The sequence below is a fragment of the Columba livia genome, chromosome 2 (assembly GCF_036013475.1).
Source record: "Columba livia isolate bColLiv1 breed racing homer chromosome 2, bColLiv1.pat.W.v2, whole genome shotgun sequence".
Taxonomy (NCBI): Eukaryota; Metazoa; Chordata; class Aves; order Columbiformes; family Columbidae; genus Columba; species Columba livia.
Window position 1 is genome coordinate 143,424,551 of NC_088603.1, and position 13,996 is coordinate 143,438,546.

Genomic DNA, 13,996 nt, shown 5'->3' on the forward strand with positions numbered 1-13,996 from the left:
AAAACAAGGTTAGTATATCAACTATTACATATTTTGCAATATGCTGGGATGTTCTTTAGCAAAGAAGCTTTGTGGTGTCTTGAGACATCTGTGAAAGTATCACCATGTTCCACAATGTATCATCTTAAAAAATGAGCATAAATTATGGCCTTCCTATAAAAGTGAATGTAAACATCACAAAAAACTCACTTGAACATCTGTTCATATCTGGTGTTCGGAGTCCGTAGTACCCTGATGGGCAGGAATGCAAGCATTCACCATATTGTCTCATTCCTTCTCTTCGTAGGAAGAAGAATAACTTGTGTTGGCATCTGATGCACCCATTATCCTTTGAACAAGATAAACAGCCTTTGCAAATTGGATTGGGTCCATAGCTAGCTGCAAAACAAGAAGATAAATTACACTTCAAGATCATTTGGAAATTATTTTGGCTGGAGATCCTCTTCCCTCTAAAGTGTTGCTTATTTACTGCATGATTACAAGTAGTTTTGAAAGGAAGGTTCTGAAAGTGAACTCTATCATACATCTGCATTGGCAAGTGAAGAAAAAGAAATGCAATCTTTTTTTAATTGTATGTAGGGCACTTTAATGAACGTACGCACCTTTAAAATAAAGGTAAAAGCAAGAAGAGACCACGCTACGTAAAGTTCACGAGTGTAACTTAAGTTAAACCCAGGTGCTGAATTCTAGGTTGAAGCTAGGGACATAAGCACACAACAGCAACAAAATATTCAAACATCAGTACCCTGAAATATGCAACTGGAATGATATGTCCATGGAAATCCAAGCACATTAATTCAATTTCTGACTTGTGAAGAGAGCAACATTAACAGTAGTGGACTCAGGAGAACAGGTACAGCATTGGCAATGCATGCTATCCCATAGCTCTCAGGGTCCTAGAACAGCTGTCTTCTTGCAGTCTCTTCTTGGTCTTTTCAATGACAATGTCAAGACAAATATTTAAAAACAAACCAATAAAAAAACACCACACACCAAGAACAGAGTAACAGTTTTAACTTCTAAGAGCCTTTTTCTACAAGTTCCTAACCAAAATTGGCTGAAAACCATGTGCAGACATAACCAAAGAAGGGTATTTAGTACAAATGATTACCATTTTAGGTCACCAGCTGCTATGCCTTCAATTCTATTCTCTCATTATTTTTTTTTTCTTTAAATTACTTGGCTGATAACCGCAACACAAACCTTAGCTGCATCACTCTTTGCCCTGATGACCTTTTATTACTCTGTCTTTCTGCAAAGTTGCAGAGCACTCCCCTGTCCCCACAGGCTGTCAACTCCTCCTCGGGCGCTGAGTCAGCACAGCAGGTTAGCAGAGGGAGGATGGCTCAAGACATTCCTGAAACCAGCAAAATTTAACAGGTCTGTTTTAAATATTAAATTGGCTACAGGACTTCACTGGAGTTTGCCAGTTCAAACCTGGTTTACTGGAAACAAAAGAAAAACATTATGCAAGAGAAGGAAAGTATCTTTGGTGTCTCAAGAGCATTTCAATAGAGGCCACCCTGAGGGCAGCTGGCCAAAAGGGCAAGGACTGTGTTTAATTGTTATATTTTAAAATATTTAAAAGTATTCACACTCTAACATAGTACACTGCTACTTTTATCTTGGATGGATGGATAACTGTGGTTGTTCAATGGAAGACTTCACCAGCAGAGCCAGGAAAAGAAAAAAGGCCAACAGACTCTGGAACCAGTAGCTGATATGCTTTACTCTCACCTTCACACATCTGCACGCCACATTCCTACTCCTCTCTGCTCCCGTCCCTCACACATGCCTCACCATGTTCAGCACAACAGCATTCAGCTCCTATCTTGTACAAAATCCTAGTGGGCGGCAGGCAGGACAAGAAGCCAAGCGACTGGTGTGAAACAGCTCAGCCTGTGGGACATCTCTGAGTGGTGGAGTCTTCTGGAATCAGGCTCACCTCGTGAGATCTTCTTGATGGGAATAGCATCTTACCATCTATGGTGCACACATAGTTCTCTGGCTCTCTTAACCCCTCTGTAAAGACACATCCTACCAGGCCAGCTCCCTCATACTCCTAAACCAGTTCCCATCCACTGTCGCTCACAAGACTTCAGATATAACTTTTCTTACAGTTCACCTTGTAATTATTCTCATTCACAATCCATATCTTCAAAGACATACAAGAAGAGAAACAAATAGATCTAGAGCTAGGCTTGGATGCATGCCTCATCTCACTGTCAGTAGGGATTGCCTATCTGTAACCACATCAAATAATATATGTCCATGTACTCTAAAGCAATTGTTGCTTAACACATGGTGGGCAATCCTGTAGACTTCTGATTCCCCTTATAGCCTCCTTGCATCTCTCTCTCAGTAAATCTGTACCTCCAGCTTGTTCAAGATTCCTCAGAGAAGGCTGTACTTTGGCAAAAGAATTAAAAGAAACAAAGCGAAAGTAGATGCAAGATGCCTGAATTTATCCACTACTCAAAGCGGGTTTTGGAGTCTGAATCAGCTGAAGCCAGGGTCTCAGATACATCATGTATATGATTATGACGACTTAGAGTCAGGCCAATTGCTGAACAGCACAGATATAGCTAAAGGCCATTATTATCAATAGCGTGGCTAGGGGAGCAGGGATTAGGCTCTGGAGCAGATAGATTTGTAGTGTCAATATAGGTCTCATGTCCAACCTCTCTCATTGATCCCCATAAAAACTCTGACTTCTTGGCTGCAAAATGTGTCTCAGTTTGACTCTACTGTCTAACTTTCCTTTATCTATGACTATCCACATGTTACTCTCCTCAATTACCTTTTTTTCCTATTTCTGTAAGATGTCTTTGTTGATAACTCTTTGTTCTGCAGACCTTCTCGGGCTTCAGCCATAGCTCTGCCCTAACATACTCTCACATGAAAAGAAGCTAACGGCATAAAATGATCCTCCAGTATCTTGTGCTATCCTTTGTTTAGGAAATGGACAGTGCAAGATATACGAAAGAGTTTAATAATATAGTAATTTTGTAAGTTGTTTATCCCAAAATTTTTACTTGTGTGTAGGTTCCCCTAAACCGTATCTAGACAGGTGATTTGTAATTATATTTGTAATTATAATGCCTCTATTTTTTTCTCTCTTCTAGTAAAGCTGCAAGATTCAGCACCTCGAAACTTGTAAACTGCTCTGGAATCCTCAGATGTGAAATGTTATAGATGGGACACATTTACTGTTACTTACATGAATCATTATTAAACTCACACATTGAATTTGGATAACAGTTCAAGATGGTCACATAGTTCATGGTGACACAGTGATGACTTTCCTTGTTACCTACCTAATTACTATGTTATAATAAAAACATAAAATGCAGCAGATATTTTTCTTTTTTCTCTTTGCCACATTAGGCAAAAACCAAAAAACACTGAAAAATTGTACAACGGTATGAGGCAGTAGTATAGTCTGTAATACAGAGAGCAAACTTTATGAAAGACTCTGAAAACTTCCCACTGTGTTAGTTAGGAACCAAACTGAAACATTTCCAGGTATTTTGCATACAGTAAGTTATTGTATAGTGTAAATTACAGAATCCAAGTTCTTCCACATTGTTGTTGCTTATATTATTTTCAGAGCTTCATGGGAAGCATGCTGACTTCTGTGACCTTTCTGCCAGTTCAGCTTATCTCAAACCAGGGAAAATCATGATGTGGTCTACTAAATTACTTGGACACTGAACATATACTTTAACAAGTCAAATACTGTAGCACTGTTTTTGTTGTCACATTGGCATGCCATCTTGAAGATACCAACTTTCTCTCTTTGTCTCTATGTACACAGGCTGTAATCAAATCCTAGAACATCCCTCCTATCCCAAAGTCTTCCCTTTCCATCTTGATTTCTTAACATAGCAAATACAATGTATTTTTATCACATACAGATTTTTCAATTGTCATACAATTGCTATTTGAAGGCGGAAGTGAACACTTCTGTGTTCAGCAGAAGCAGATACACATTTCCTTTTGAATTTCTTCATAACCTCTTCTTTTTCCTTCTGTATTAGACTGCAAGAAAAAAATAACAAGCTTGCAAAACACAGTCAATCACATTCTAAGTTACCAGCTGCATCACACAGAGTGTAAAACATCACGCTACTCTCAGTTCTCACATCTCTATTTTGATCCTGCCTGGAACACCCTCCACAACTCTGTGTGCCAGGCAGGCAGGTTTCCTCCAGCCAAATCCCTCATGGAAATTCACTCCTTCCACAAGGCCCACAAATGTTAACCAGTGTCAGAGCGCTGCTGTCATCACATCATAAAACCAAAAATGCACACATGCTCTAAGTTAGCACCATCCTCTGGGTCTCAAAGCGCATGATTACCCTGGCTGTCTGTTAGGACTGCAAGGTCCTTGCAGCAGGAGCCACATAAGCATGCACCCAGGTGTGAACACTGCACATAAACACACACACCTTTATACAGATAATGCCTTTTCTGTTCCTTCTACAACTACACTCTAGAACATCTCTACATTTAAAGAAAAAGCGTTTATAGACTTGATTTCCTAAGGTGCTTTTTTACTTTAAATCTGAGATTAAATATGCCAAGTTTGAAAAAGTTACTTGAAAACACAGATTAGTACCCAAACACTGAATGAAACACTTCTGAACTCTAAGGGTGTTCAAAGTTTCATTGTTTGGATCCATATCAAGTAAAATCAAATGTTAGCTAATTACTTAACTCCTGTCTGGATGAAATGTATTTAAGCAATATTGCTAAAGCAGTTTTAAATTAATTGTTATGACTATTTTATATCACAAGAGAATCAACAGTACAGAATGAGTCTAGTCTGTTCCCCATAAGAATACAAGTTGGTCTGTAAGCAAGAAAACTAAAAGCATTTGATCTTACTGTCTCGCAGCCCACAGCACAACTACTGCTATTTATTTGTCTTTCTTCTAGACACACTTGTTAGGTGTCACAAACCTCTTCTGAACCTGGTGCTCCAGCTCACCGCAAAAACCTGGTATTTATTTATTTCCATAAAAAACAGCCTGAAAAGGACACATGGATCCAAAACCAAACGGAGAAAGAGGAGGGCCTGGCAGACAAACAAGCAGTAGAAAAGGTCATTACCTAAACATAACTTCTTCATAGAGTCAGACTAACATGCTCATTATGTTCCTAGCATCACCCACTGCCTGCTCATTGTCTCACTATTGGGCAGTTTTAAGTCTTTTGAACTCTCTGAAGTCAGAAACTGGGCTTACTGGTACAATGGACAGCTTAATGGCATGCTTGTCCTAACTGGGATTGCAGCTACATAAATGCTGGTATTATGGTTTAACCCCAGCTGGCAACTAGGAGCATGCAGCTGCTCACCCACCCCAACCCCTCCCTCCCCAAGTAGGATAGGAGAATCAGAAAGGGAAAAACAAAACAAAACTCCTCATGGATTGAGATAAGAGTGATTTAAAAGAATAAAAAGGGAAGATAACACAACAAGAATAATAATAGCAATAGAATATATAAAGTGATACACAATGCAGTTGCTTACTGCCCATGACACCAATAGCCCATGAATTCCTGAGCAGCAGTACTTGCCCCCCTGGCCACATCCAGTTCATATACTGAGTTTGACATCATATGGTAAGGAACACCTCTTTCACCAGCTTAGGTCAGCTGTCTTGGTTTTCCTCCGTTCCAGCTCCTTGTGCACCTGGTAGAGCAAAGGCTAGAAAGTCTTTGACAACCCAGCAGCAATCAAAACACCAGTGTATTATCAACATTCTTCTCATGCTAAATCCAAAACACAGCACTATATCAGTGACTAGAAATAAAATTAACTCTATCCCAGCTGAAACCAAGGCAGCTGGTAAGTGGATTTTAGTTCAGATCTAGCAGGAATCTCCCTAAGACACCTCACTGCAAACATGAGGTGTACAGACGGGACTCTGAGGAGGGAATCAACTAAAAGACAAGCCGCACTTATTTAAAAAAGAGTAGATTTCATAATCCCAAATTCAATTAAAAACTATAAAGATATCTTATCTATAACTCAATGAAACCAACTAAAATACACTCATGTTTGGCATATGTCTTCAGGGTACCAAAGAGCAGAACAAAGAATACAGCCTTAAAGATATACCAATATTATGTAGTATACCAAAGTACTAACAATGTAAGAATGCAAGATCATTATAGTTAGAAACTATCTCATGGACTGTGAACAGGAGCTGGCCAAGAAAAATGCCCATTTTTCATTAAAGCTTTGTAAAAGGAAAAGTAAGTTTTGGACAGAAAACTTCAATAACAAAACCAAAACAACAACAACCAAAACAAAAAAGGAGGAAAATTGACTTGCTTGACTCTAGTCATCATCTTAAATTAAGAGAATTAAAAGATTCAAGGACAAAGGGGATTTTTGTGACCAATTAGCCCAATGCCCTGTACAAAGAAGCCACAGAACTTGTGCTTTAGTAAAACATACCATTTAAGAAACCATTCAATCTTGATTTTTAAATTGTCAGCGGTAAGGAAACCACCACAACCTTTGTTAAGATATCATAAGAGCTAATCACTCTCACTGTTGAAAATCTGCAGTGGAATTTTTAACTTCAAATAGCAACCACTTACATCTTTGACTGCCAGATTGTTAACAGTTTTTCAGTGTTTTTTCCCCAATGCAGACACTCTGATCAGGTCAAGTCTTAGCCTTCTCGTGGGTAAGATAAACAGAGCAAGATTCCAGAATGTCTCACCGCAAGGCAAAGTATCCAGTCCTTTGATCAACCTCTTACCATTTTATCAGCAGGCTTATGGACACCAAAAAAAGAGCTCAGCAATGGAAAAGCTATTGTACCAGTGCCAAATAGAGAAGTGATATAACTTCTCTTCTATTCCTAGATGTTACTCTCACAAAACTCTCATTTGTTCTGTAAATTCTTCTGACCACAAAGGCCAAGTACCACACTGCTCTGAGCAGAAAGCAGCCGTTTTCCAGAGTTGTGCAGGAGACCAGCCAGTGCTTTCTTTCTCAGGACACTTGTTATTAAATGCTCAGAACCAGTTTCTCCAAAGTTGTTGACAACTCAGAAAACACACATGTCCTTCACTCTTCCTCTGAAGACAGACTGACTGTGGGGTGGCATTTCACTTTAATAAGTTTGGTGTAAATCTCACCAAATTTATGCTCATAGATGAATAATTTTGCCTCTTATTATGAAATACTTTTTCACTTGCTTTGGAGGTCTTCATTATGTATTCAATATTATAATTTTATGGTTAAGTTATTCTTAGTTGTCAGCTCCTTTCATTCTCTTTTTATTGATGTAATGTCATTCTGGTTATTCTAGCCTAGGCATCAGAAGATTTGTCTTCATGTCGTCTATATTCGAAAGACAGTGGACTTTTAGTCCATTTTCAAATAAAAATTTTTTACTTTTGCTACATGGCTATCCAGCTGAATACTTTCAGAATTTCCTGTACTATTTTCCCCACCACCATAGTAGGAGGAATCAATGTGAAGACCAGTTAGATATTATTCTTCTTCACCACCCTGGCAAGTCTCAAGAAATCACCTACATGTTGAGGTATTCCTTGATATTTAGTGACTGTACACATTATCAGCATTCGATACTGACTATCAAATTCCTAAGTCTAGTTGTCAATTTGTTGATATGTTGTAGGTTGGTTTCAGGATGCCTTGGTTGCTTAGATGTTTTGAGAACCTTATTGATTTTCTTTCCTTCCAGCTGGGCTGAACTGCCAGTCACAGAAATATCTCAGACATCCTTCTTCATTCAGCCATCTGAATCTTTCAAAGACATCTGTCGTAGTGGACTTTCTGGATATCTGCCATCAACTGGAAACATTTAACTCTCCTTGTCCTCTTCTATCTGCTGTTGATGGCCTACCAGTCCTCACTTGCCTTCAACTCTACCACACGCTGCTTCCTCCTCCTACTTCTGATGTGAATCCCCTTCCACAATTGCTTTCTGTTCAGTTCTTTAGGGGACAGTTTCTCTCCATGAAAATGGAGCAGCAATGCTTCCTCAGTCTGGTTGCTCAGACCTCTTCCATTTATTTACCCAATGTTCCCCAGTGACAGCACTAGTCCTTCCAGTCCAGAAATCCAGCACTGTCAACAATTTCTATTTTATGCACAGGAGGTCCTTTCTGACTACTGGATGGAAAGAAAAAAAAAAGGAACATCTGTTTTGCAGGTCACCAACACCACTCCATCACTGGGTATCCTAAAAATCAAGTACAGAAATAGGCACAGAGAGGAAGGTTTCCCACTCTCTGTCCAAATAGCCTAGGAAATATTAGCTTTTATTTTTGTTTGCTGTTCATGGATTGACCAGTTTTGTCTCAGGTCTTCCTGCTTTCGCTAACAGTAATTTAACAGTCACACTTGAAACACTGGGGATAAAAGGTCCAAGCATCACAGACACAGAGCCCTGTAGTCCAGCAGTACCAAAACATGGCCAATACATGCCCATCTCTGTACTGTTTGCACAGCTGTGGGTAGTTTTGTCTACTCCAGATCTCAAAATTCTTTATTTTGCCTCGCATCTTCAGCCTCTGTAAAAGTATCCATAATATAAGCTTTAAATAAACATCCATCAGGTAGTTTTATGGTTTAGGATACTTTATACATCCAAGATAATTTGATTAAATGGTTGTAGTTTCATGTATAGTAACCTCAAAAAACTTCAACTGTAAAACCCAAAGGAACTTTTAACATGCAATACTTCTGAAGGATAACTTGCCTTTTGTTTCCTCTTATTTAGATTTTGCATTAAGTACATGTTATGCTTTCTACAGGTCTACAGAGTAAGATGAAGAAATCCCCCAAAGCCACTACTTAAAAAGAATAAAATAATCACATCTGAGATTCTGGGTTGTTTCCCAAATAACAGCAATTCAGACATGTAGGCAAAGCACCAGAAATCATTACTTTTGGCAACAGCACAGATTAATCACATCTGATGAAAACTGCATAAACCAATGGACAAGACAGAGACCAGCCTCGTGGTCTGCTCTGTCCCAATGTGCATGCCGTTCCTGCAGTCGCAGGGCTCTTTTGCCTGAGTGACATGGCAGGCTGGATTCAAGGGAGGGATGCCTACAGCTCCCCACCAGGTCACTGCTCTGTCACCTACCTGTCACAGCCCTCCTGCAGACAGCCAGGTACCACAGAGGTGAGCACAGGGCTGCCTGGCTGTGCCTGCACACACCCAACCTTACACCATCTACAGCAGGAATGAGTAAATTTCAAAACCTAACTGCTGTGTCCTCTCAAACAGGCTTTTGAAAATCACATTCCTCAACTAAGGCTTTATCTCTTTTTAACTTAAATCTTCTATATCTCACCTACATATGAGGCCCAGGATCTCCTTCTGCACTTTGTATGTATGATGAGGGAATCAGGGAAGACAGTACATGACAACCCCAACGTTTCTCAGCTTATTTCAAGTGGGAAGTTTGTTTGCCTTGCATTGAAGATAAATGGCATTGAGAAGCATGAGCACATGCTCAAACAGAGGCTAGTAGTTTCACTTCTAATACAGAAAAAAAGGTCACCTTCCAGAGGCTGACTGTACCTTGGACGAACTCTTTATGTATGGTGTTAATGTGGAATCTTCAAAGAGAAACAAAAATAAAATGCAAACGCTCCTTTACTTTCCTCATAACACTATGCTGGTGAGGAGGTCTTGTCAGTGGGAGTTCACAACCCACTGTATTCCCACCAATCAGGTGATTAAAAGTCACTTGTACACCAATCTCGGAGCTCTCCATCTCAGGTTCCCATGATATAGTCACCCAGAAATGCACAGGCTGTAAAAGGCTATTTCTTAATTACAAAATTGCACAGAAATGCACAGGAATTAATTTTCCCCATGTATTTATTCTGTGTGCCACTATCTGATGGCACATTCAACAGCAAACTTCATCCAGCATATTGCTGCTGCAAATCAACATCTGGGACACAAATCCTATTGGAATAAAGTCCCAGGCATTTAAACAAATTCTTTTTTTTTTTCAAGCCTTTTAATATCTAGAATATTTCAGCTAGCTGCTGTGAATAAGATTCATCTCTAGCATGCAGGTGAATAAACAGAGATTTAATTTTTTCCCCTTTGATGGTATGTTTACTTTGTCTTCTATTGTAAGTTATAACTTTTCCAAGTACTGAAAACAGCAGGGATCCAACAAAAACACAGTTCCAAACCCAGATCCACCCAAACTGCTGAAGACAAAACATTATTGGAAGCATTGAAGCTAAAGAGGTGAAGATCCAGAACACCCTGCTTAAGACACAATGTACAATGACATACAAGAAGATTTTATGTATGATGCATGATATTTTGATTTGCCATGTCATACTTTCACTGAACAGGTAGAAAAGGTAGAGGAACCTAAAAGCAGAAAAGGTAGAAAATATTGAGGAACAGAAAAACTTAGTTAGAGAAGGAGCTTAAGTCTGTATTTTTACTTACTCAAAGATTAAATTCAGCATCTTTAACAAATTATAGATATCAAATCCGGACTCTGAAGCTAAATAATCCATAGTGCAATTCCAACAGAAGTAAACAAAGGCAAAGATTATGTGGATATTTTAATTGTTATAGCAGACACCACTAAACTAATGACTACATACTTAATTGTTGTTTACTATCACATTTTTACTGTGCAACAGGAACTGACATGTAAAGGAAATGCCAAACAAATAACTATTTGACTGTGATTGTAAATCTGTAACAGTGAAGAACACACCTTATTTTTCCAGTTTCTACAGCAGTGGGCACATTGGTTAGTGTTTCATGAATACCAAACTTCTGAAATGTTGAACATTGTTAAATTGAAATGTACAGAAAGGGATAGCCTCTAAGAATGAATGAGTGTATTGTTTAGATAGTTGGGAATACTCTGGAAGATTTAACGGCCTCAGACATAAGGAGCTGAGTAGGAAACTTTAGAATGCACGTAAGGTTATATTCACAGTATCATAAGTTTTGCAGAGAAATGTTGTACAAGTCCTTACACTGAGCAAAATGCAGTTCTGAGCAAAGCTTCAGTGGCAGCTTGTACAAGATTTGCCAGATGTCCATGCCTGACAGAGGCAACCTGGGTTTCAGGTTAGGCATTAGGTTGAGAATGAAACTTGGACTACACAGAAGTAAAATTGGTCCTCACAGTATTTCAGAGAACTGGGCTGGTAGTTTCCAGGTAGATATGACAAATCTGTAGAGAAACCCAGTTGGGTACTATGTAGACACAGCACTGCATTTCCTCAGCAGCTGACAGAGTAGTCGATAATTATGTTTGCACTAGAAAACCAAGGGCATTTACAAGCTCCCAGATGGGGTGCTTAAGCTGAACCCATTTTAAGTCTGTATTGAAACACTAGGCAGAGAGTAGATACTGCTGTCCCCTTGTCCATTTTCCACAGGAAGGAAATCCAAAGCTAGAGGGACACTATGGTTACTCCAACAGGTTCAGTGAGTCCAGGGCTCCAAGTGGCATCACAACCCTCCTGAACAGCTAAAGGAAGGCACAGCCATTTCAAGCCCCAACTGTATAAAGCCCCAACTAACACAGTCTGGCCTCACACCTGACCCTGCTTTGAGCAGGACCATTGGTCAGGGAGGCCAAATCTCCTGCTTAGGAGGTCTCTTACAAACTGACTTATTCTGTGTTCCTATGACCTGAATTTAAGTGCCAGATTTCACTTCTTGCTTGAGGAAAGGGGCAGATTGAGCTACATGATGTGCAACACACTCTTGATGGAGGAGGAACTGTTAACAAAGCACATGGGGATATGGGAAGTTATCTGGATGTCCAGATATATCTCTTTTCACAGGAGATCCCACGGATGGAGGCTAAAAGTATCAATGACTGAAATGAGAAAAAAGCATTTTAGAAATGTGCTGTACTTACAAATAAGGGAACCTAAAGGATGCCTTCACAGATGGAAATATCCTTTCCCACACAAAATGGTCCATCTTAAGAGGAAAAAAGCTCACCAGAGGAAAAGACCTATAGGTAGCAATGCAGCTCAGCTGAAATTAAATTCAGTTCAGGAAAACACAAGACAACATTGACCACTGGCCAGCAACCCCCAAAAGTTGCCTCCAGAGATACCTTTCTTTTGAAAGGAGCAGAAATGTTCCAGAAGAACAGGTGGCAACTTCCTGCCTCCTGTGAGCAGAGGACCTGCCACAATGACAAGCCACCCTGCCCTACTCTGACACTGGAACAGTGGTTTCATTATCACACCCCTAACATGAGAGTTTGAATACAGATACCCACTTTCTATCACCAAGACTGAAGAAAAAGGGGTGTATATGTTCAAATGCTGAAAATCCCACCCACCCCTCCTCATTCCAGGTGAGGTTCTGATAAGCAGTGACAGGGCCAGTAATCTGCATCAGACAAACCATTACCCTTCAGTGCCTCATATACATAAACACAGGGTGTTTATGGACCCAGTATGAAATCACACTGCTTCGAAATCGGGTCCAACTTTTTAAAGTACCCTGTACAGCAACCTCATGGTCTATAAAGCTCGCTCAAATGATTAAAATATTAGTGGTGGTGAACTTCCAGCCCAAGAAGTGAGAGATCAGGATAAATTCTTCTGTAACCATCAGTTACCAGAAAAGAAAAATGGCATCCCAGGATGCCAGAGAATTCTGATGTAAGCATTTAAATAACTTTATATAGAGTTTCTTTAATAATTTGTATTTATAAAGACCACTACCTTAGTGCAATTATTATGGGGCAACTCAAAATCTAATTAACTTCTAAGACAAAAAACAGGTAGCTGCTGATCAAAAATTAGTAGTTGACAATGTACCTGTGAGTTTTGGACTGGCTACATTTCCTCTGTACAAGCAGTACATCACATAAGCCAGAAATGTGGTTATGTGAAACTCTGCAAGAGCCAAATTTGCCAGGTTTACATTACTTGTTGGCATAATTGACTGGAACAAAAATTAGACATTAGGAAGAGTTAAAAATGGTAATTGTTTAAAGATATTCTACTGGATTAATAACAACCCATAGTACCACAAATACCAAAACGAGCAAACAAAGTAGGGCAAAAAATACCATTCTGACTAAAAGAAAAAGTAAAGGGTTCAAAACAAACCAACCAAAAAAAAAAACCACACCCTGTTCCTCTAAGCCCTCAAATCCCAAAACTCCATAGTGAATAGAGACCAGAAAAACAAACCATATTTCTAACACTTAAAACAACAGACAGAGAGAAAAAGAGCCTAACAGTTACATCTCATGTTTGGAATAAAGCAGGATGTATCCACCCAATGTGATAACACAGTTGTAATCAAAAGTTTGCCATCCATACAAAAGGAAGCTACACAAAACCATTTGCCAAAGGAAAAAAATAAAAATTATTAACTATCACTGCCAGTCAATTGCTAAATACATTAACTTAATGTTTCCCTCTAGATTTTTTTTTAAATAAATATTTGCCCAACAGCTCAGAGGACAGCCTATGTACCAAACAGGGAACTGCAGACCCATTAACCTGACATCAGTCTCGGGAGGGGCGTGAATTGAATCTTTAAGGAAGTGTTGTGTCATTGAGAAGCAAAGACTACATATACATACATACAAATGCAACAGACAGATAGAATAAGCATGTGTTTAGACCAAAATAAACTGTAACTCTCTATGAGCAGGAAAGAAGAAACTGTGGGTGAGAAATACTTTGTTTTCAAGTCATCTGACTTCATACAACATGACATTTTGATTTTAAAATGCAGCTCACTGACTATTCTCTACATGTATACCGTATTAAGGAAGAATCAGTGCTTACCAAAAATCTCCAAAGGATATACAAAATCTTTGCTGGCACAGTTTCCAAATGACAAAAGTAACAAGTCATCAGAAGGAATCATTGCTGGTACAGAGTGATCTCAACTCTCAACTATATATTTACAACCCCCAAAATAGCAGTTAAACAAAGGTAAACACCAGGGGAAGG

The 13,996-nt window shown here is 39.2% G+C and overlaps 1 protein-coding gene across 4 annotated transcripts in view; it reads right to left on the reverse strand.

The window, feature by feature from the left end:
- RSPO2 (R-spondin 2) overlaps positions 1-13,996 on the reverse strand; it is a 103,857-nt gene that overhangs the window by 47,540 nt on the left and 42,321 nt on the right. For all 4 annotated transcript variants that reach the window (XM_065054255.1, XM_065054257.1, XM_065054254.1 and 1 more), the window contains exon 3: positions 190-378. In XM_065054255.1, coding sequence (XP_064910327.1) covers positions 190-378 — 189 coding nt within the window. The remainder of the gene's footprint in view (positions 1-189; positions 379-13,996) is intronic.